At 49.7% G+C, this 22,192-nt stretch overlaps 1 protein-coding gene across 1 annotated transcript in view; it reads left to right on the top strand.

Annotated features, from left to right (window-relative positions):
• The window catches only part of LOC109150745, a 37,340-nt gene extending 20,198 nt beyond the window's left edge, over window positions 1–17,142 (top strand). The window contains exon 2 of the mRNA XM_019298731.1: window positions 16,057–17,142. Within this exon, the coding sequence (XP_019154276.1) occupies window positions 16,057–17,142 (1,086 nt within the window). The remainder of the gene's footprint in view (window positions 1–16,056) is intronic.
• The last annotated feature ends 5,050 nt before the right edge of the window (window positions 17,143–22,192 follow it).

Here is a 22,192-nt window from a genome sequence, read left to right as displayed (position 1 = left end):
TTATATATATATATATATATATATATATATATATATATATTATAATCTAAACTTTGCAATTGATTTTTTCTTTTTTGTACAGGCATGCATCATAATAACATGGCTGGAATTGTGGAAGACTCAGGCATAAGGCAAAATAATAGGAAAAATGAGTGGTAGAAAATGATTGGGAAAATATATAAATAGTTAAGGTTTTCTATTGTAAATGTTCATTCTTCCCTCCTCTATAGTATTCGTTGAAAGTTGTTATCAATGTCCATTTGTGGCTAATTTCTAGTTGGTTTAGTGAATTGAAGCCCCGGAGTTCCTAACGCTGTAAGGTTATTTATTTAACTTTATTATATATATGTTTTTATGCATTTGAGTATTAAATATTCTTCTAAAATTATTTGAATAGTTGTATCATTTAATTGCTAGGGGAGGCCTACTAGTTATTTATTTGATATAATTATTTGCTATATTAGATAATGTTGTGCTACAAATTATTCTAATATTCAGTAGCAACTGAGGTTAATTATTGACGGCTTAGTGATAATTGGTCTCGGGTAGAATATTTTCCTAAATTAAATGCAACCGCTTGTGCTTGTGTTATTTAGTTTGTCGGTTTTCCTAGTTCCTATTGCTGCTATTAAATTAAATCTATAGCGCTTGTCTTAGATTATTTAGTAGTTAGGGGGTAATTAAACCGCTTGTGCTTTATTTACTACAACTAAGGGAAAACAGAAATGAAATAATTTCACGACAAATATTCAATTGCATATTAATTACTTTATTAATCAATGATCAGTGTTGAATTCCGGTGGTGGATCTTTTACTAACCAAGGTCTCCTATTATAAGTGTTTTCGATATATTATTTTCATTGCTTTATTCGTTCAATTAAATTTCTTGTTTATTTAAATTCTCTTTTATTTTATCTTTATTCTCGATATATTCCAAACCCCCTACCTTTAATTTGAGCACAAAAGTTAAACTAGTTACTCCTTTTGGATCGATCCTTACTCCCGCTACTACGTTTGTAAGGTTTTAATTTGGGAGCCTACGACAGCTCGCCAGGCGTAGATTAGATAGTTCTTCCCTTTCGGCCTGCGTGCCATGACTTGTATTGATACTGATTGAGATTGTTAGAATCTAGCCTGTGCACCTGAGTTCTCTAGCTCAGGTGTGGCATAACACCCCATACTCTTATAAATGTTTTGGGATTTATGATCATTTACCTTTGTTATAGTAGTCTTTTAAAAGTTTTAAAATTTCGGGATGTTACAGTTGGTATCAGAGCCTAAGTTTGACCCTAGATAAGACTATTAAGACAGACCTTAGGACATAGACTTGAACTTTAGGTACTTAGGGACATAGGATTCAGGAATCCTAGGACGCGCGGTGAGAATTGTGAAACCTACACATAACCTCCCCTCACTTTATCCCTCCCCTATCTAAGAGAACTTTTCCCTCGCTTATCACATCGAAAGAAGAGCATCAAGCTCTAATTTAACGTTCTTACGAACATTAACCCAGAAAGACGACAGCATGGCGCCAAACGGAAGACAATCAAGGACTCCAGAACCCGCCGCACACGACCCCCTGACCCAAACACTACAACGACTAACGCAAGTCGCCCAGGCACTAAGCGACGTAGCCCTTCGCAACAACAGACCCCCGCCTCCTCCGGCAAACGCAAACTCAGACGTCGCCCGACAAGTTTCAAACCATCGACCACCCACGTTCTCAGGAGAAGAGGATCCCGTAATCCTGGAGGAATGGATCCGGACCCTCCGACAAAAATTCTAGGGTTAGTGGAATGCCCAGAAGAATGTCGCGTAGAGATAGCCTCGTTCTACTTCGGACACGAAGCCGATCTCTGGTGGATCCACGAGGGGCCCGCTTACCAACAAGAACCAGGGTTCGACTGGCAAAAACCTCAAGACGCGACTACGAGAACGGTTCTATCCAACATACGTAAAAGCATCCATGTACGAAGAGTTCCTCCATCTAAAACAAGGTACGGCTACCGTCATGGAGTACCATAAACGATTCCTCGAACTAGCACGCTTCGTGCCAGAACTAGTCCCCACCGAGGTAACCAAAATGAAGAGATTCGTATCGGGCCTCAACTTCGAAGCCCGAAAAGCACTGGTGGAAAGCAGACCTCGGACCCTCAACGAGGCTTACTCCAACGTGGGGTTCAGGAACAGATACGAAAGAGAAACACCGGGGGTGGAGCACCACCCTGCAAAAAGGACGAGAAACGACACTAACACAAGACTAAGCAATTCTGACCAACCAAAGGCCGCCCCTAGGGAACAACGAAGCTAACATAAGAAGCTTCCCTTGCCCAAAATGCAACAAAAGCCATAGAGGTAAAGACTGCATGGGCAATCCCTGGCGATGCTTCAACTGCGGTGAAGAAGGACACAAGGCCTTCCAATGCACCCAACCCCAAAGACCACGCCCCGCCACCATGGGCCAACACGGGGGCACCACTCACCAAGGAAACTACGGCGCCCCCGGAAAAATATTCGTCTTGAGCCGCACTCAAGCCGACCTCGGGAACAGAGGGCAATCTCGAGGAGGGGAACCTAACCCCAGAAGACGAGGACCACGCAAACCCCGCGGAAGAAAACCAAGAAGACGATTTCTGTCTAGGATGAACCGGCAAAATTCCTTGAAATCACCTTCGTAGTAAAACTACTTATTTAGCAACTACTTCAGAATTATTATGAATAAAAGACTAGATCGAAATTCGATCTTACTTACAGAGATGGAACCAAAATTATATAACAAGCCAAGCCTCCCACCACTAGAAGACGAAAGAGGGAAAAAGACAAGGACTACACCATCAAGAAAAACCTAGTGTTACCAATGGGAATTGAACCCTTGACCTCCCACATATAAGACCAAGGTCTTAACCACTAGGCTAAGGGTGCTTATTGAAACCTCAAGGAACACTCCCTTCTTAAAAGCCCCCACAAATCCCTAAAACCCACAAAATCCCCAAATCAAAAACCCTTCTTCTTCCTCACACCCTCCCACTCTCACCCTTACCCTCTCCCTCTTCGCACCCCACCCAAAGATCGGGGGACGCCCCACCGAAAAACCCACCGGCCACACGCCGCCACCACCAGCCGAACGCCGCCACCATCCGAACGCCGGCCGTCGTCCTCGCACCGCCGAGCTGCCGCCCAACCGACCGCCCGCCTTCGACCGGAGATCGCCCACGCCGCGCCCAGCCGCGACCCGCTGCCCAAGCACCCCCGGTCGCACACCCAGCCACCACCACCGTACGCCCCCTCTCCTCGCCGTTCAAAGCCAACAGAAACACCCACCGCCGCTCAAGCCTCGCCGGAGTCTTGCCGGAAAGTTCGCCGAAAAAAACTTTGTCACCATGGGAAGCTTCACAATGCCAAAGAAACCCCTCGGAACCCGTACCCCGGAGTGGAACAACACCGACTACACCGTAATAGGAGGTAAAGCCTTGAACCCGACCAATTTTCTCCGGAATTGGTCGATATGCTTAACCACCAAGGCCTTTTGGATACATACCTCACCATCAAGGGGGATACGTACCCGAATTGGTGAAAGAATTCTATCAACATCTAGTAGCACCAAACGTGGTGATAAACTAGAAATCACCACCATGGTCCGCGGAAAGGAAATCATATTCTCCGAAGGCCGCTTGGCCAAGCTCTTGAAATTGACTACCACGGGTGTGTCAAATTACGACCGAAAAGGGTGGATTGATACCCAAAATACAGGGTACAAAGACTACCTCGGGTACCTACTCGGGAAAGAAGAAGGGTTCACCTCGGCCACGCGACCAAATAGGAAGTGGCTAACGGTGGAACAAAAGATATTGGTTATGATTGTAACTGACAGCCTATTGCCCACAAACAATAAGAGCAAAGACGTGGGGAGTTTAGAGTGCACTTTTGCCTATCTCTTGAAACAAAAATCAAGATCAACTTACCGGCCCTCATGCTAAAGCACATGGAATTTTGCAAGACAAGCAACCGACTTAGCCTGCCCTACGGAATGATCCTAAGTTGGATCATGGAGAAAAAGGGGGTGGATCTAAGCCACACTGAGGTCAAAACTGTAAACGGCATGATCTTTAACGCACAGAACCTCCGCCGCAATGATATCTACTACACCGACGGGGGACAGTACCTCACCCTCGAAGTGATCTGCCTAAAACCCGAGGAGGAACGAAGAGAATTGGTTGACCGATTGGACATCTCCAACAAAAAGCTTAAACAAGCAATGCAAGATTGCGGGGGTCTAGAGGGAAGTGGAGATCAGGAAGGGGAGAGCGAGCCTAACCCACCGGCACCCACACAATCAGGAGGGAACCCAAGGAGACAAAACGAGGACTCAGTCAATGAGTGCATCCTAGCACAGCTCACTCGGCAAAACCAAATCATGGAGGAAGGGTTCTCATCCTTAATCCACACGACACGCACCTTAGATCAAAGGGTGGCAGCAATCAGGCCACCTTGGGTACGCGCAGGGCATCCAGCTCCGGGACAGGAAACCAAGGTAGACCCGAACATTCCTATCACCACGGCACCAGAAATCCAGTCTACCCCAACAAAGACGACACGTGGGGCCACGTTCCTAACCAGGAGGCCAAAATACGGGATGTCCATGTAACACCCCGTGTTACGGCCTTTAATCCTGGATTAATTATTTAATTAATCCCGCTAATAATAATTAAATATGATTAATTATGTTAAGTTCCCCTTTAATTAATTAATAGGGTCCACCGTAAACCGTGGACCCTTGCCTAAAATTAGAGGCTTAAGCCTATTAGGAATAAGGATAGTAAACCTTTTACTATTCAGATCCTAATTAGGAATCCTAGATCTAGTTATCTATTAGGAATAAAGGAAGTAGGCCTTTTACTATTCAGATTGTGATTAGGATCCGCTTTAATTAATATGGACCCTTATCCCTAAAGCAAGTCCCTGAATCCTATAAGGAATAGAATTAGTAAACCCATACCATTCAGGCCCTAATTAGGAGTCTTAAATGTATAAATACGGAACTTAGGAGACACCCGGAACCCCCCCACACGCCTAGACGCCCCATCACCTCAGGAGAGCTCCAAGAATTCCCTTAGAAGAAATCAGGAAAGCAAGTAAGCTTAAAGAAAGATCCTTCATAGCCAAGGAATTAATTAAGGCTAAGAGGTAACCCATGTCTCAACAAAACCTATTTTCATAGCTATGATTTCCCCTTAGGGTTTCCCCCATATTGTTGTAAATGGCGATTGATGATGATTATTATTGATGTCGATATAATGATTCCATGAGGAACCTTGATAATCTTGATATTGGGAGTTTCTTGATAATTATGATGTTCTTGATGATTAATTGGGGTTTTGATGATTATGTGTTGTTCTTGATGATTATGATGTTTTGATGATTAATTGGTATCCTTGATGATTATGTGTTGTCCCTACCGAATCTTGCAATTAGAAGATGAATTGTATTCTTGTTGATATAAAAGTGATTAGAACCCTAGGTTGTATCGTATGATATTATTCTTGGATTATCGGGTGGGGAAATCGCATGTTTGGGTGTTGATTATAGTTAGAAAAGCATGATAGATTATGTGTCGTTCGTTTCTCGTAATTGATCCGTTAATTGTCTACGTGTCGTCATTAATTGCGTTGTAAAGTGTCTAAGCATGGTTTCGGGTTCCACAACGGTTCCCGGGACGAAAATTTGATGAAAGAGTTAGTGGGGGGTAGGGGACCCGCCACCTACCCACGGCCGAGAACACTGTTCCGGCAGCGGGCAGCAGGCGGCGGGCAGCTGCCCGCCGGCGACCCGCTGCCCGGAACAGTATTGCCCAGCGGGCAGCCGGCGGGTGGACCCCCACCCACCGGCTACCCGCTGGAAATTCCCCCCCCTCGGAACCCCGGCTTCCCCGTTTGATGTTTCCCCGATCCCCGTGGTGTCCCAACGGACCCCGTTTGTCGTGCCTATGTCTAGTGTGATATTTCGGGTACCGTTCGTGGGTTTATGAGTCTATTATATTGCATGCTAGTTGAATTGGTATCCCGTTGACCTAGGTGGAAGAAGTATGAACCCCTTAGGACTATTCTTAGTAAGTGATGGATCACGCATAGGTTTTGTTATACGTTTTATCCCCCTTCCCAAGGTGTAATGTGGGTTGCATGTGCTTGCTATGTGTTATGTGTGCGTGTTACCCCAATTCGGTTGCGATCGGATTGGTTATCCTGAGCTGCGGTTCAGAAGCCGGCTATGGTCAGATGGGAATTCCTGGCTGTAGTCGGATGACGGTATCCTGGGCTGCGGTCCAGAAGCTGGTTGTAGTCAGATGGGAATTCCTGGCTGCAATCAGGTGACATCTTTCCTGAGCTGCGGTTCAGAGGCTGGCTGTAGTCAGATGGGAATTCCTGGCTACAGTCAGATAACACACTCTCTTGGGCTGCGGTCCACTGTTTGGTTGCGATCAAACATTATGATGAGCTGCGGTTCATCGGTCGGTTGCGATCGACCCCTCCGTGTTGCGATACGGGGCAGGGTGCTGCGGGGCCGTGTCAGAGCTATATGCGCTGACCCTCATGTATGGGCATGCGATTGGTCCTGTGGCGCCAACAAAGTGTGTTATGTGTTGTGATATGGATGAGTGGTGATTATGAGTGTCTTGGGGGATGTGACTATGGGATTTATATTGGGGATTGTTCATGTTGGGTTATGATTATTGTTATGTTTTGCCTTATCTGCCTTATCTGTTGTGAACTGCATATGCTCGTTATAACTGTTGCTGGTGTCTGACCTTATCTGTCGAGTCATTCCCGGTTTTAAAGCTAGAGTTCGTAGGATATATTCTCATGCTCAAAATGGTTTTCGTATATCTATATATATATTGCTATATGTATTGTATTTCAACGCGTTGGAGTGGGTTACCAGCATCTCTCGCTGAACAGATATATTTGGCTTTCAGGCACAGAAGAATAAGTCACTGGAGAGCGCTAGCACTCGGAACGTAAAAGTAGTTAGTCCCATTTCGGCCTGCATGCCATATTATGCATTTACATTATTAAGGATATTAGTTAGTTAGCCTGTGCACCTGGGTTCTCCAGCTCAGGTGTGGCATAGCACCCCGTACACTTGTATTATGTTTTGGGATTTAATGAGATAATACCTTTATTTTATAAGTTTTAAATGTCTTGAAAATCTGGGGTGTTACAGTTGGTATCAGAGCCTAAGTTTGACCCTAGGGAAAGACTCGTAAGACCGGACTTTAAGACATTAGGCTTGAACTCCAGGAACCTAGGAACATAGGACTCAGGAATCTTAGGACGCGCGGTGAGATTGAGAAACCTACACACAACTCCCCTACACCTTACTCTTCCACAATCTAAAACCCTTCCCCACTTATCACTTCATAAGAAGTGCGTCGGACTCTAATTTGACGTTCTTATGGAACGCTGACCAGAAAGACGATAGCATGGCACAAAACAGAAGGCAATCAAGAACTCCAGAGCCCACCACCGTCGACCCCTTGACCCAAACACTACAGCAGCTAACACAAGTCGCACAGGCACTAAGTGACGCGGCCCTTCGCAACAACAGGCCCCCACCACCTCCATCAAACGCAAACTCAGACGTCGCCCGACAAGTTTCAAATCACCGACCACCCACGTTTTCAGGAGAAGAGGATCCCGCGGTTCTAGAAGAATGGATCCGAACCCTTGATAAGATTTTTGGGGTGGTAGAATGCCCGGAGGAATGCCGCGTAGAGATAGCCTCGTTCTACTTCGGACACGAGGCCGACCTCTGGTGGATCCACGAGGGGCCCACCTATCAACAAGAACCGGGGTTCAATTGGGAGAACCTCAAGACACAACTACGAGAGAGATTCTATCCAACCCACGTAAAAGCATCCATGTACGAAGAGTTCCTTCATCTAAAACAAGGAACGGCCACCGTCATGGAATACCATAAGCGATTCCTAGAGCTGGCACGCTTCGCGCCAGAGCTAGTCCCCACCGAAGTAACCAAGATAGAGAGATTCGTGTCAGGCCTCAACTTCGAAGCTCGAAAGGCGCTAGTGGTAAGCAGACCTCGAACCCTCCACGAGGCTTACTCCAGTGCCGCGAATCTCTATCGAATCCAACTGCTCCAACGCGGAGTTCAGGAACAAATACGAAGAAGAAACACTGGAAGTGGGGCACCGCCGATAAAGAGGACGAGAAACGACGCCGGCACCAGGTCGAACAACCCGACCAACCAAAGACCGCCCCTGGGAAACAACGAAGCTAATCCAAGAGGTTTCCCTTGCCCAAGATGCAACAAAAGCCACAGGGGCAAGGATTGCGCGGGCAACCCCTGGCGATGCTTCAACTGCGGGGAGGAAGGACACAAGGCCCTCCAGTGCACTCAACCCCAAAGACCACGCCCCACCACCGTGGGTCAACACGGGGGCACCGGCCATCAAGGGAGTTACGGTGCTCCCGGGAAGGTATTCGTCATGAGCCAAACGCAAGCCGACCTCGGAAACGAAGAAGGCCTAGGAGGGGAAAACCCAATCCCTGAAGACGAGGACCATACGGACCCCACCGATGAAAACCCCGAAAGCGAATTCTGTCTAGGATAAGCCATCACCCCCTTGTAACCACCCCCTATATCGTATAGACGACTTATTTAGTTTAATTACTTTGGGAGCAATATGTCTACTTAGCTTAGCTACTTAGAAAGTATTATGAATAAAGATTCCTTTTCATTCAAATTCCAATTCCACTACGAGAGTAAAAAGTTATGCCATCCACCCAACCCTTCCTCACTAAAAGACGAAACAAGGAAAGGGACAAAAATTCACCTCATCAAGGAATGACTAATGTTACCATTAGGAATGGAACCTTAGACCTCCCAACTACAAGTTAAAGCTTTAACCACTAAGCCATGAATGTTTCTTGAAACCACAAGGGAACACCCTCTTAATAAACCCCTCCAAAACCCTTAAACCCACAAAATCCCCAAATCAAAAACCCTTCTTCTACCTTCTTCTTCTTCTTCTTCTTCTTCTTCTTCTTCTTCTTCTTCTTCTTCTTCTGCTCTCTCTCTCTTCCCCCACACCCCCTCCCTCTCGCGTACCCCACTGCCCCACCACAGCCACCATCTCCCACCGACGCTGCCACCGCCCGGACGCACCCCGGCCTCGCCGCCGTCCAGACCGAGCCGCCGGAGACCGCCCGCCAACCGCCCGGGGTTCGCCCAGCCGAGACCCGAACGCCACTCCCACGCCACCTTCCCCTCGTCGTGAACCCCGCCTCGCCGCCGCCTCCCCCGCAATCGGAAGACGCCGCCTCATCACCCGTCGGAAAAACGCACCGGAGCTGCCCACCTCGCCGGAAACCTCGCCGGAAAATTCACCGGAAAAGTACCACCTATCGCGATGCCAAAGAAGCCTCTCGGAATCCGCACCCCGGAGTGGAACAGTGCCGATTACACCGTGATCGGAGGTAAAGCACTTGAACCCGACCAATTTTCTCCGGAATTGGTTGATATGCTTAAATACCAAGGCCTTTTAGATACTTATCTCGCCATCAAAGGGGACACATACCCCGAATTGGTAAAGGAATTCTATCAACACCTTCTAGCCACCAAACGGGGTGACAAGGTAGAAATCACCACCAAAGTCCGCGGCAAGGAAATTGTGCTTTCCGAAGGCCGTTTGGCCAAGCTCTTGAAATTGACCCTCACGGGTGTGTCCGACTATGACCGGAAAGGGTGGATTGACACCCAAACTACGGGATACAAGGACTATCTCGGGTACTTACTCGGGAAAGAGGATGGGTTCACCTCGGCCACCCGACCACACCGGAAATGGCTATCGGCGGAGCAAAAGATATTGGTTATGATTGTAACCGATAGCCTCTTGCCCACCAATAATAAGAGCAAGGATGTGGGGAGCTTGGAGTGTGCCTTTGCATACCTCCTAAAACACAAAATCAAGTTCAACTTTCCGGCCCTCATGCTCAAGCACATGGAATTCTGTAAAACGAACAACCGGCTTAGCCTACCCTACGGGATGATCCTAAGTTGGATTATGGAGAAAAAGGGGGTGGATCTAAGCCACACCGAGGTCAAGACCCCCAATGGTATGGTTTTCAATGCCCAAAACCTTCGCCGCAACGACATCTACTACACCGAGGGAGGACACTATCTCACCCTCGAAGAAATTTGCCAAAAACCCGAGGTGGAACGTAGAGAATTGGTTGATCGGTTGGACATCTCCAACAAAAAGCTCAAGCGGGCCATGCAAGATTGCGGAGGCACGGAAGAAAATGAGGAACAGGAGGAGGATGACGAGCCCGACCCGACAGTGCAACCACGATCCGGAAGGGACCCGAGGGATCAAAACGAGAGCTCGGTCAATGAGCGCATTCTCGCACAGCTCAACCGGCAAAACCAAATCATGGAAGAAGGGTTCTCATCCTTGATTCGCACCACACACGCACTCGATCAGAGGGTGGCAGCGATCGAGGCCGCCTTGGGCACTCGTGGGGCGCCCAGTTCCAGCGCAGGAAACCGAGGTACACCCATAACTTCTCTATCACAACGCCACCAAAAGTACAGCCTACCCCAAACTAAGACAAACGTAGGGCCACACTCCTACCCAGGAGGCCGAACTACGAGATGTCTAAGGGTGAAAGGGTGGACTATGACACCGGGCTTCGGGGACGAAGCCCCTTGTAAAGGGGGGAGAGTGTAACACCCCGTGTTACGGCCTTTAATCCTGGATTAATTATTTAATTAATCCCGCTAATAATAATTAAATATGATTAATTATGTTAAGTTCCCCTTTAATTAATTAATAGGGTCCACCGTAAACCGTGGACCCTTGCCTAAAATTAGAGGCTTAAGCCTATTAGGAATAAGGATAGTAAACCTTTTACTATTCAGATCCTAATTAGGAATCCTAGATCTAGTTATCTATTAGGAATAAAGGAAGTAGGCCTTTTACTATTCAGATTGTGATTAGGATCCGCTTTAATTAATATGGACCCTTATCCCTAAAGCAAGTCCCTGAATCCTATAAGGAAAAGAATTAGTAAACCCATACCATTCAGGCCCTAATTAGGAGTCTTAAATGTATAAATAGGGAACTTAGGAGACCCGGAACCCCCCCACACGCCTAGACGCCCCATCACCTCAGGAGAGCTCCAAGAATTCCCTTAGAAGAAATCAGGAAAGCAAGTAAGCTTAAAGAAAGATCCTTCATAGCCAAGGAATTAATTAAGGCTAAGAGGTAACCCATGTCTCAACAAAACCTATTTTCATAGCTATGATTTCCCCTTAGGGTTTCCCCCATATTGTTGTAAATGGTGATTGATGATGATTATTATTGATGTCGATATAATGATTCCATGAGGAACCTTGATAATCTTGATATTGGGAGTTTCTTGATAATTATGATGTTTTTGATGATTAATTGGGGTTTTGATGATTATGTGTTGTTCTTGATGATTATGATGTTTTGATGATTAATTGGTATCCTTGATGATTATGTGTTGTCCCTACCGAATCTTGCAATTAGAAGATGAATTGTATTCTTGTTGATATAAAAGTGATTAGAACCCTAGGTTGTATCGTATGATATTATTCTTGGATTATCGGGTGGGGAAATCGCATGTTTGGGTGTTGATTATAGTTAGAAAAGCATGATAGATTATGTGTCGTTCGTTTCTCGTAATTGATCCGTTAATTATCTACGTGTCGTCATTAATTGCGTTGTAAAGTGTCTAAGCATGGTTTCGGGTTCCACAACGGTTCCCGGGACGAAAATTTGATGAAAGAGTCAGTGGGGGGTAGGGGACCCGCCACCTACCCACGGCCGAGAACACTGTTCCGGCAGCGGGCAGCAGGCGGGCGGGCAGCTGCCCGCCGGCGCCCCGTTGCCCGGAACAGTATTGCCCGGCGGGCAGCCGGCGGGTGGACCCCCACCCACCGGCTACCCGCTGGAAATTCCCCCCCCTCGGAACCCCGGCTTCCCCGTTTGATGTTTCCCCGATCCCCGTGGTGTCCCAACGGACCCCGTTTGTCGTGCCTATGTCTAGTTTGATATTTCGGGTACCGTTCGTGGGTTTATGAGTCTATTATATTGCATGCTAGTTGAATTGGTATCCCGTTGACCTAGGTGGAAGAAGTATGAACCCCTTAGGACTATTCTTAGTAAGTGATGGATCACGCATAGGTTCTGTTATACGTTTTATCCTCCTTCCCAAGGTGTAATGTGGGTTGCATGTGCTTGCTATGTGTTATGTGTGCGTGTTACCCCAATTCGATTGCGATCGGATTGGTTATCCTGAGCTGCGGTTCAGAAGCCGGCTATGGTCAGATGGGAATTCCTGGCTGTAGTCGGATGACGGTATCCTGGGCTGCGGTCCAGAAGCTGGTTGTAGTCAGATGGGAATTCCTGGCTGCAATCAGGTGACATCTTTCCTGAGCTGCGGTTCAGAGGCTGGCTGTAGTCAGATGGGAATTCCTGGCTACAGTCAGATAACACACTCTCTTGGGCTGCGGTCCACTGTTTGGTTGCGATCAAACATTATGATGAGCTGCGGTTCATCGGTCGGTTGCGATCGACCCCTCCGTGTTGTGATACGGTGCAGGGTGCTGCGGGGCCGTGTCAGAGCTATATGCGCTGACCCTCATGTATGGGCATGCGATTGGTCCTGTGGCGCCAATAAAGTGTGTTATGTGTTGTGATATGGATGAGTGGTGATTATGAGTGTCTTGGGGGATGTGACTATGGGATTTATATTGGGGATTGTTCATGTTGGGTTATGATTATTGTTATGTTTTGCCTTATCTGCCTTATCTGTTGTGAACTGCATATGCTCGTTATAACTGTTGCTGGTGTCTGACCTTATCTGTCGAGTCATTCCCGGTTTTAAAGCTAGAGTTCGTAGGATATATTCTCATGCTCAAAATGGTTTTCGTATATCTATATATATATATATATATTGCTATATGTATTGTATTTCAACGCGTTGGAGTGGGTTACCAGCATCTCTCGCTGAACAGATATATTTGGCTTTCAGGCACAGAAGAATAAGTCACTGGAGAGCGCTAGCACTCGAAACGTAAAAGTAGTTAGTCCCCTTTCAGCCTGCGTGCCATATTATGCATTTACATTATTAAGGATATTAGTTAGTTAGCCTGTGCACCTGGGTTCTCCAGCTCAGGTGTGGCATAGCACCCCGTACACTTGTATTATGTTTTGGGATTTAATGAGATAATACCTTTATTTTATAAGTTTTAAATGTCTTGAAAATCTGGGGTGTTACAGTCCAGGGGTGAAAGAGTGGATTAACACACCGGGCTTCAGGGACGAAGCCCCTTGTAAGGGGGGGAGAGTGTAACACCCCGTGTTACGATCCCTAAAACCAATTAATCATTTAATCATTTACCCAAAAGAAAGAATTAAATTCCAGTAATTAATTAGAAAAAGGCCCACCATAGTCCATGGGCCTTATCCCTGTAGCCAACTCCTTAGTCCTATAAGGAATAGGACTAGCCCTAATTGGGACTCTTAGGTATATAAATAGGGGACATAGGAGGCACCTAGAATCCCCCACCACAATAATCCCTCACCACACAAGAAGTTCCAAGAATTCCCTTAGGAGAAATCAAGAAAGAAGAAAGCTTAAAGAAAGACCCTTCATAGCCAAGGAATTAAGGCTAAGAGGTAACCCATGTCTCAACAAAACCTATTTTTATAGCTATGATTCCCCTCTTAGGATTTCCCCCATATTCTTGTGTGATTGATGATTCGTTATATTGATCTTGGTAATTGGTGTTATGATTCCATGGGTGATCTTGATGATCTGGAGAGGTTCTTGATGATTATATGGTGTTCTTGATGTTCTTGATAATTATGTGGTGTTCTTGATGATTATATGATGTTCTTAATGTTTATGTGAAATTCCTACCGAATCTTGATATTAGGAGATGAATCGTGCTCTTGTTGATTTAAAAGTAATTAGAACCCTAGGTTGTATCGTGGAACTCGTATGGTGTTATTCTTGGTATTTTGGGTGGGAATTCGTAGGTTTGGGTGTTGATTATGTTTAGAAAAGCATGATAGGTTATGTGCCGTATGTTCTTGCTTTTGGATCCGTTAATTGTCTACGTGTTATTGTCCATTACGTTTGTAAGTGTCTAAGCATGGTTCCGGGTTCCACGATGGTTCCCGGGGCGTTTAATTGTGAAGAAGATTTAGTGGGGGGTAGGTGGGGGTAGGGGACCCGCCACCTACCCACGGCTAAGAATGGCCTCGCCGGCAGCGGGCAGCCGGCGGGCGGGCAGCTGCCCGCCGGGCACCCGCTGCCCGGAACAGTACCGCCGGCGGGCAGCCGGCGGGTGAACCCTCACCCACCGGCTACCCACTGGTTTGCATCCCCATTTGGGATTTTGGCTTCCCCGTTTGATGTTCCCCCAATCCCCGTGATGTCCTAACGGACCCCTCCCATTGTGCCTATGTCTAGTTTGATGTTCGGATACCGTACGTAGGTTAAAAGAGTCTTGTATATTACATGCTAGTTGGATGGGTATTCCATTGGCCTAAGTGTAAGAAGTATGAACCCCTTAGGACTATTCTTAGTTGTGGATGACCACGCGTAGGTTTCGTTATACGATATCTCCCCCTTCCCAGTGTGCTAATATGGGCTGCTTGTACTTGCTATGTGTTGTGTGTGCATGTTACCCCAATTTGGTTGCGATCAAATTGGTTATACGGGCAGTTGGATAGGTTGAGAACCATACTAACTGTTAACCAGGCCGGTTAGGATCGGTCGGGTATATAAATATTATATAGGACTGAGGTCCACTATACGGGCAGTTGAATGGGTTGAGAACCATCCCAACTGTTAACCAGGCCGGTTAAGATCGGTCAGGTATATAAATATTATATAGGGTTGCGGTCCACTATACGGGCAGTTGAATGGGTTGAGAACCATCCCAACTGTTAACCTGGCCGGTTAAGATCGGTCAGGTATATAAATATTATATAGGGCTGCGGTCCACCGTTCTACATGAGCTGCGGTTCATATTTCCTAGCTGCGGTCAGATGACATACTCTTGGGCTGCGGTCCACTGTTTGGTTGCGATCAAACTATGATGAGCTGCGGTTCATCGGTCGGTTGCGATCGACCCCTCCGTATTGTGAGACGGGGCAGGGTGCTGCGGGGCCGTGTCAGAGCAATATGCGCTGACCCTCATGTATGGGCATGCAATTGGTCCTGTGGCGCCAACAAAGTGTGCTATAGGATGAGATAAGAAGGATTGATGCTGTGACTATTATGGAAACGTGACCATAGGATTCTTGCTAGTGAACTATACATGTTTAATTGTGATTATTGGTTGTGTTTATCTATAACTGTGCCCTATGTCGAGAATTGTATATACTTGGTTATGACTGTGGGTTGTGTGTACCCCTATTTGTCGAGTCGGTTCCCTGATTTGAAAGCTAGAGTCTCTTAGGATATATCTTCATGCTTCGAAATGACTTTTCGTATATCTATGTATATATCTATATGTATTGTATTTCAACGCGTTGGAGTGGGTTACTTGCATCTCTCGCTGAATAGATATATTTGGCTTTCAGGCACGGATGAGTAGATCACTGGAGCGCGCTAGAGGTTGGGGCGTAGATTAGATAGTTCTTCCCTTTCGGCCTGCGTGCCATGACTTGTATTGATACTGATTGAGATTGTTAGAATCTAGCCTGTGCACCTGAGTTCTCTAGCTCAGGTGTGGCATAACACCCCATACTCTTATAAATGTTTTGGGATTTATGATCATTTACCTTTGTTATATAGTCTTTAAAAGTTTTAAAATTTCGAGGTGTTACATCGGAGGCCGCGGTCAGCTCCGTGCTGGTCCGGGACGACGAGGGGGTCCAGCGGCCCGTATACTCTACGGGGGGCGGAGGTCAGGTTCACACCCGTGGAGAAGGCCATCTTTGCGGTAGATGCGACGGCAAAAAAGCTGAACCACTACTTCCAGGCCCACCCCGTACAGGTCCTCACAAATCAGCCACTAGACGAGGTGCTGAGGGCCTCAGGGTCGGCCAGCAGGTTGGTCAGGTGGGCCATGCGGCTGAGCCTGTTCGACATCCAATTCAAGCCCATACCCGCCATCAAGGGGCAGGCACTTGCTGACTTCATAGTCGAGTGTATCGCCCGGGGGGCCACGGAACGGGTCCGGGATGAAGACGAGGAGTGGTGGACCCTCTCAACGGACGGGTCCTCCAGCGCCAAAAGCTGCGGGGGTGGAGTCGTACTCATAACCCCGGAGGGGTTCCGGGCCTACTACGCCCTCCGCTTCGCGTTCAAGCTATCCAACAACGAAGCTGAGTATGAGGCGCTCCTAGGGGGGCTCCGCCTCGCGCTAAATATGAGGGTGGAAAAGCTCAAAATCCGGTGTGACTCCAAGCTCGTCGTGGGACAGGTCACAGGTGAGTTCGAGGCAAGTGATGACAGAATGAGGAGGTACCGGGACGTGGTGCTCCAACTACTGGGGCAGCTGATCAATTACGAGATCCTACAGGTGCCTCTGGACCAGAACACAGACGCTGACATGTTATCCAAGCTCGCCCAAGGGGCCCCGGAACATATTTCAAAAATAGCTCGGATTGAGGATTTCAAGAGGTTGAGCCTAGACGCATACCCGGTCCTACCTGTGCAAGCCCGACCTCCCTGCTGGTTGGACCATCTCAATGAGTACAAGAAAACTGGTGCGCTACTTCCCGACGAGGTCGACGCCAAGCTGGTGAAACGACGAGCCCCTACGTACGTGATCATAGGGGACACACTTTACAAGAGGTCCTACAACGGCGCCTTGCTGCGCTGCCTATACCCAGACGAGGCCAGGGCTGTCATGGAGGAAATCCACGAGGGGACCTGCTCCGCCCACCAGGGGGCCTTCGCCATGTCCCGGAGGGCCATCTTACAGGGGTACTTTTGGCCCAAAATGGCCAAGGAGTGCGCCGACTACGCCAGGAGTTGCGAAACCTGCCAGCACTTCCAGGTCACCCCCGGCCGACCTGCCACGAGCTACACCCCCTCAGCTCGGTCATCCCCTTCTCCAGGTGGGGAGTGGACCTAGTGGGAGCTCTACCCATGGGGTCGGGGAAAAGGAAGTACCTCATAGTTGCAGTGGACTACTTTACCAAGTGGGTGGAGGCGGAACCACTGGCAACTATAACAAGCGCCCGTTGCAAGCACTTTGTGTACAAAAACATTTTGTGCCGTTTTGGGGTCCCGATGCAACTCATCACCGACAACGGACGCCAATTCGAGGGGCAAGAATTCAAGGGGTTCTGTGCAGAGTGGCACATTACTCAGAGCCGGGTGGCCGTGTGCTACCCTAAAGCAAATGGGCAGGTGGAGAACGCCAACCGCACCATTGTGGATGGCCTAAAAAAGAAATTGGAATCCGCAGGGGGGGCGTGGGTAGAGTAGCTCGACGCCATTCTTTGGGCCTACCGCACCACCCCCCAGAGGGCCACTGGGGAGACACCTTTCTCCTTGGCCTACGGGTTCGAAGCTCGAGCCCCAGCAGAGGTAGTCATACCTTCCCGCCGGGACGAGGACTATGACCCCGACACGAACGAGGAACACCATAGAACTGACCTCCACCTGATCGATGACAGGCGCGAAGCAGCTGCGATCCGAGCTGAGAACTACCAAAGGCAAACCAAAGCATACCATGACAAGCGGATCCGGCCCCGCTACTTCCAAGCGGGAGACTACGTGCTCAGGAGGAGGGAGGCAAGCCAGCCCCAGGCGGGAGGAAAATTTGCTGCCAACTGGGAAGGCCCATACATTGTAGCAGCCGTGGTCCGCCCGGGTAGTTACAAGCTCAAGACCCCCAAAGGGAAGATAATAGCCAGGATCTGGAACTCAGAACACGCCGCGCGAAAGGTGGACTTTGAAATGCTATTCTAGGAGGACGACCATTCCCCTCCCCCAATAATGTTTTAGTGAACGGCAATAATATCGCAACATTGGTTCTCATCCATTCTTTCTCCTTTATAAAAATAAATAAAAATCATGAAACAAAGCGGAACGAGTGCTCACTCACGCCTTCCCCCGCGGACCCTAAGGGGGCACGAGGTTTGACCTCGCGTACTAACCCCGACGGAGGACACACCCTAAGGGGGCACGAGGGCCGACCTCGCGTACTAACCCCAACGGAAGAGCCCGGGGGCACAGTCCGAAAGGACTTGGCTCGAGCGGCTAGCGCGCACCCTAAGGGGGCACGAGGCCTAACCTCACGTACAAACCCCGACGGAGGAGCCCAGTGGTTTGGTCCGACAGGACTAGGCCCGAGCGGTTAGGCGCACCCTAAGGGGGCACGAGGTCCGACCTCGCGTACCAAAACCGGTGGAAGAGCCCGGTGGCGTAGTCCGGAAGGACTTAGCCCGAGCGGCTGACGCACCCTAAGGGGGCACGAGGCCTGACCTCGCGTACCAACCCCGACGGGGAGCCCGATGGCGTAGTCTCGTAGGACTATGTTTTGAGGATAACACTAGGCAAAAAAAAAAAAAAAAAAAAAAAAAAAAAAAAAAAAAAAAAAAAAAAAAAAAAAAAAAAAAAAAAAAAGAAAGATAGACCTATCACGCCCCGACAACACCGGGGCGCAGCAAGGTACCACCTCGGCCGTACAGCCGGGGTGCACCATGCTGCATGCACCTCGGCTGTACTGCCGGGGTGCACCGCGCTGCGTGTGCCTCGGCTTGCACCAAGGTCTAGTACCTCGGCGCAATCCGAGGTCGAGAACCCCGGTACCGGTCGGGCACCCGCAAAAAAAAAAAAAAAAAGAACCCAACGTGGTCACGACAACAGGAGGACATAATCCAACATAAGTCCTAAGCATATAATGAATATCCAACATTCGAAGCATAGCAAGATAAAATAGGAGGAGTCATCAAGCAAAATAAACAGCAAAAGAGGGCAACAATCCACATCCAAAGTCTATGCTCGGATACACAAAATAGGGAATAAGCTAAAACAAGCGCAATCAAGGCTGCTCACCCGAACTCGGCGCGGTGGCAAGTGGCAGCTCAGTCGACGGTGCAACGGTAACGGTCACTCCCTCAGCCCCCTCATCCAAGTCAGGGACGTGAACGCTCAGCAAAGTGGGTGAAATAACTCCCGAAGAGGCCACCAACTCCACAGGCTCGTCGGCGCGATCAAGGGGTGATAGTGAGAAGCCCGCCGCAGGGGTCACTGGCTCGGGGTTCTCCATCTCGGCCGGCAGCTCGAGGGCGACCGGGTCGAAGGCGTCTCCTTTCTGATGAAGGACGGTGTAGATCTCCTGCTGCATAGCATATCGGCCCACCTGGAAGGCCATAGCACTCTCCTCCGCAATCGTCTCCTTCCCAGCGTCACTAGCTAGCCACGAGGTGACTATGTCGCCGCTGCGCCCACGGACGTACTCCTCGGCATCTCGCTCGAACTCATCAGATTTCTTGTAGGCAGGGATGACCCGTCCAAGCTCCTCTGCATGCCTTTTCTTCTCCGCCTCCAAAGCCTTCCGGGACTCGGCATCACGTCTGACCGCCTCATCGGCCCGCCTGGTCTCGGCCTCCAAGGCTCGCACCAGCTCGCGAGCGCGACCCTGCTCATCCTCGACAAGGGCCACGGTGGACACGGCCCAACCCTGAGAAGAGGCACAATCATAACAAGACAACAACAAGGACTAAGTGTAATAAAGGAAACCCAAGCAAGAGTACATACCTCGAAGGTCCGGAGGGCCTCTCGAATGATAGCGGGCAAGCTCCACGTCGTGTGCTCGGTCAGCGGCAGCGGGGGTGGAACGGCCGGCGGTACGGGGGGGCGACTCGCCTGCAGCCGCGCCCCTCCCGGCGGGGGCGCACCAAGCTCAGAAGGGGGCACGCCAAGCTGCGTAGTAACTTTCTATCTCTTTGCAACGGGGCCACGCGCCACAACGCGCTCAAGGCGCTCACGGAACGAGGACATGATGGGAGGCCTCGCTGCAAAAGGAAACGAACCGGGGTTAATCCATAAGTCATACATATAAACGATGGTCCAGCGAAGGAGGGGGAACAGACCACGAGTAGAGGCATGCGAAGGGCCGACAGCGGACCCGGAAGACCTGGGCTCGACAAAAACCTCATCCGAGGATCCCGAGGACTGCTCTGGTGGCTCATCATCTGAAAAGTCGGTCAAGGGACGGGCATCCGACTTGGACGTATGCAGAAGGTGCGGACGAATACATGGCGGTAGCGGTCCATCCGACACAAAACCCAGGCCACGCATATTCTTCGCCGTAATCATCTCGCCGATAACAATCTCTCCCCGATCGCCCCGGAAGGCGTGGATGTCCCGGGCTAAGGAGGCCGTCTGAAGCGGGGCCTTGTGGCGCACAAACCTGTTGTTCCAAGATAGGAACGGGCGAGGGTCGCCAACCGAGATGAAGACAAAGTGCGGTTTCCAATCTCTGTTGGTCGAATTGAAGTCATGGAACGTCTTCATACGCACCCGGGCCGCTATACCCACGAACCCCTTACTGGCCTGGCCGGAAGACGAGGTGACTTGAAACAAGCTCTGTAAGAGATCCATGTAGGGCTTGACGCGAATGGTGTGGCAGCGAAGCAAGAAGGCAAGAAGTAAGTAATGGGCATTCGGAACAAACTGCCCGGGTGCGATGCCGTAATGGTTAAGGAAGGATTCGACGAAGGGATGGATAGGGAAGCGAAAACCGAGGTATAGGGACTGCACGTGAACCCCAAAGAAGAGAGGTGTCGGAGGCTCAGTGACGTTCCCCGACGGAAAAGGCAGGCGCACCTCAGCCGTAGACCCAATATAGCCCTTGGCCTCCTCAAACTCCTGCGCGGAGGTCCGAGCCAAAGTCGAGGTCGGAACGAGCGTCTCCAGAGGGGTGTACTGGACAGGATCCTCGTACGGGACAGCAAAGGGGTCCTCCATGACGGGGGGATGGGCGTCCAACGGACCCTCGTAGGGCGTGGTAACCTCCCCAGACGGGGAATGGGCTGGAAAAGGAGTAGGGGGTCGCTAGTGTCATCCATGGGAAGGATGTGGGTGTCTACGGAGTCCAAAAAGTCGTCCAAGGAACCGGAGGAAGTGTACATGCACCAACTAAACCTACGACATAAAAGAGAAGGGGTATAAAGACGGGCTGTGCTAAAAAAAAAAAAAAAACAGAGGCGGTGGACCTCGGCCCTAGGCCGAGGTCGAGGTCGGCCCGACCCCGGTGATCCCGTCGCAGGGGATCAGCCGGGACCGGGGTCGGCGCGACCTCAGCGCCGGTGGTCAGCATGACCCCGGCGCCCGGAGGGCGGCGCAGCCCCGGCGAAGGGGGACGGCCCGGCGTGGCCTGTACCCGGAGGGCCGGCCGACAGCCACGGAGGCCACCGCGCCGGTGCTGCGGAGGGGCAGCACGACAGAACCGGTCGGCAGCCACCGCGCCGGCGCGGTGGGGGGCAGCACGGCGGATTTTCGAAAAAAAAAAAAAAAAAAAAAGAGTGGTAGGAGAAGGGGCGTATCACGCTCGGGCCCGGGGCTCGGCGACGGAGAGCAGCTGGGGTCGGTCGGAGGTCGGGTTGCCGCTGCGGGAGGAGGTCGCCGGAAGTTGTTGCCGGAGACTCTCCGGTGGACTACCGGAATGCGGTGGGGGCTGGCCGGATTTTTGGGGAGAGGATGGATGTTGGAGTGATGGAAAGTGGAGAATGAAAGGGGGAATGGGTTTATATAGAAGAGGGGGAGATAGGAAGAGGGGGAGTTTGAAATTCAAAATGCAAAAAAGAGGGGGGAAAAGGTGAAAAGATGGATGTGATTGGTTGACTTGGAGAAGATGAGCAAAACCCAAGAGGACTCTACTGTGTATGTGTCCTAGCAGATGAAGGAGTCATGTTCCGGATGGAGTTCTTCATCATTATCTCGAGAAGTGCGCTTGGACGGCACCTATAGCACTGGGACGCGGACGTCTCGGGGTCGGCATTTTGAGAGGTCAGCCGGAGCATCTACTCTCCATCACTGACGATTACTCGCAGCTCGGAGAGTGGGGGACTGATGACGGATATATTAGGAATCGACCCGAACCGACCCGAAGGCGCGAAGCAAGAACGGGTCCCGGGGCGGCGCCACGTACCCGCCCCGGCTTGACCTCG

The sequence above is a fragment of the Ipomoea nil genome, unplaced genomic scaffold, assembly GCF_001879475.1.
Source record: "Ipomoea nil cultivar Tokyo-kokei standard unplaced genomic scaffold, Asagao_1.1 scaffold2280, whole genome shotgun sequence".
Lineage (NCBI taxonomy): Eukaryota > Viridiplantae > Streptophyta > Magnoliopsida > Solanales > Convolvulaceae > Ipomoea > Ipomoea nil.
The sequence above is the reverse complement of the archived record's forward strand: the minus strand, read 5'-3'. Positions and strand labels throughout refer to the sequence as shown.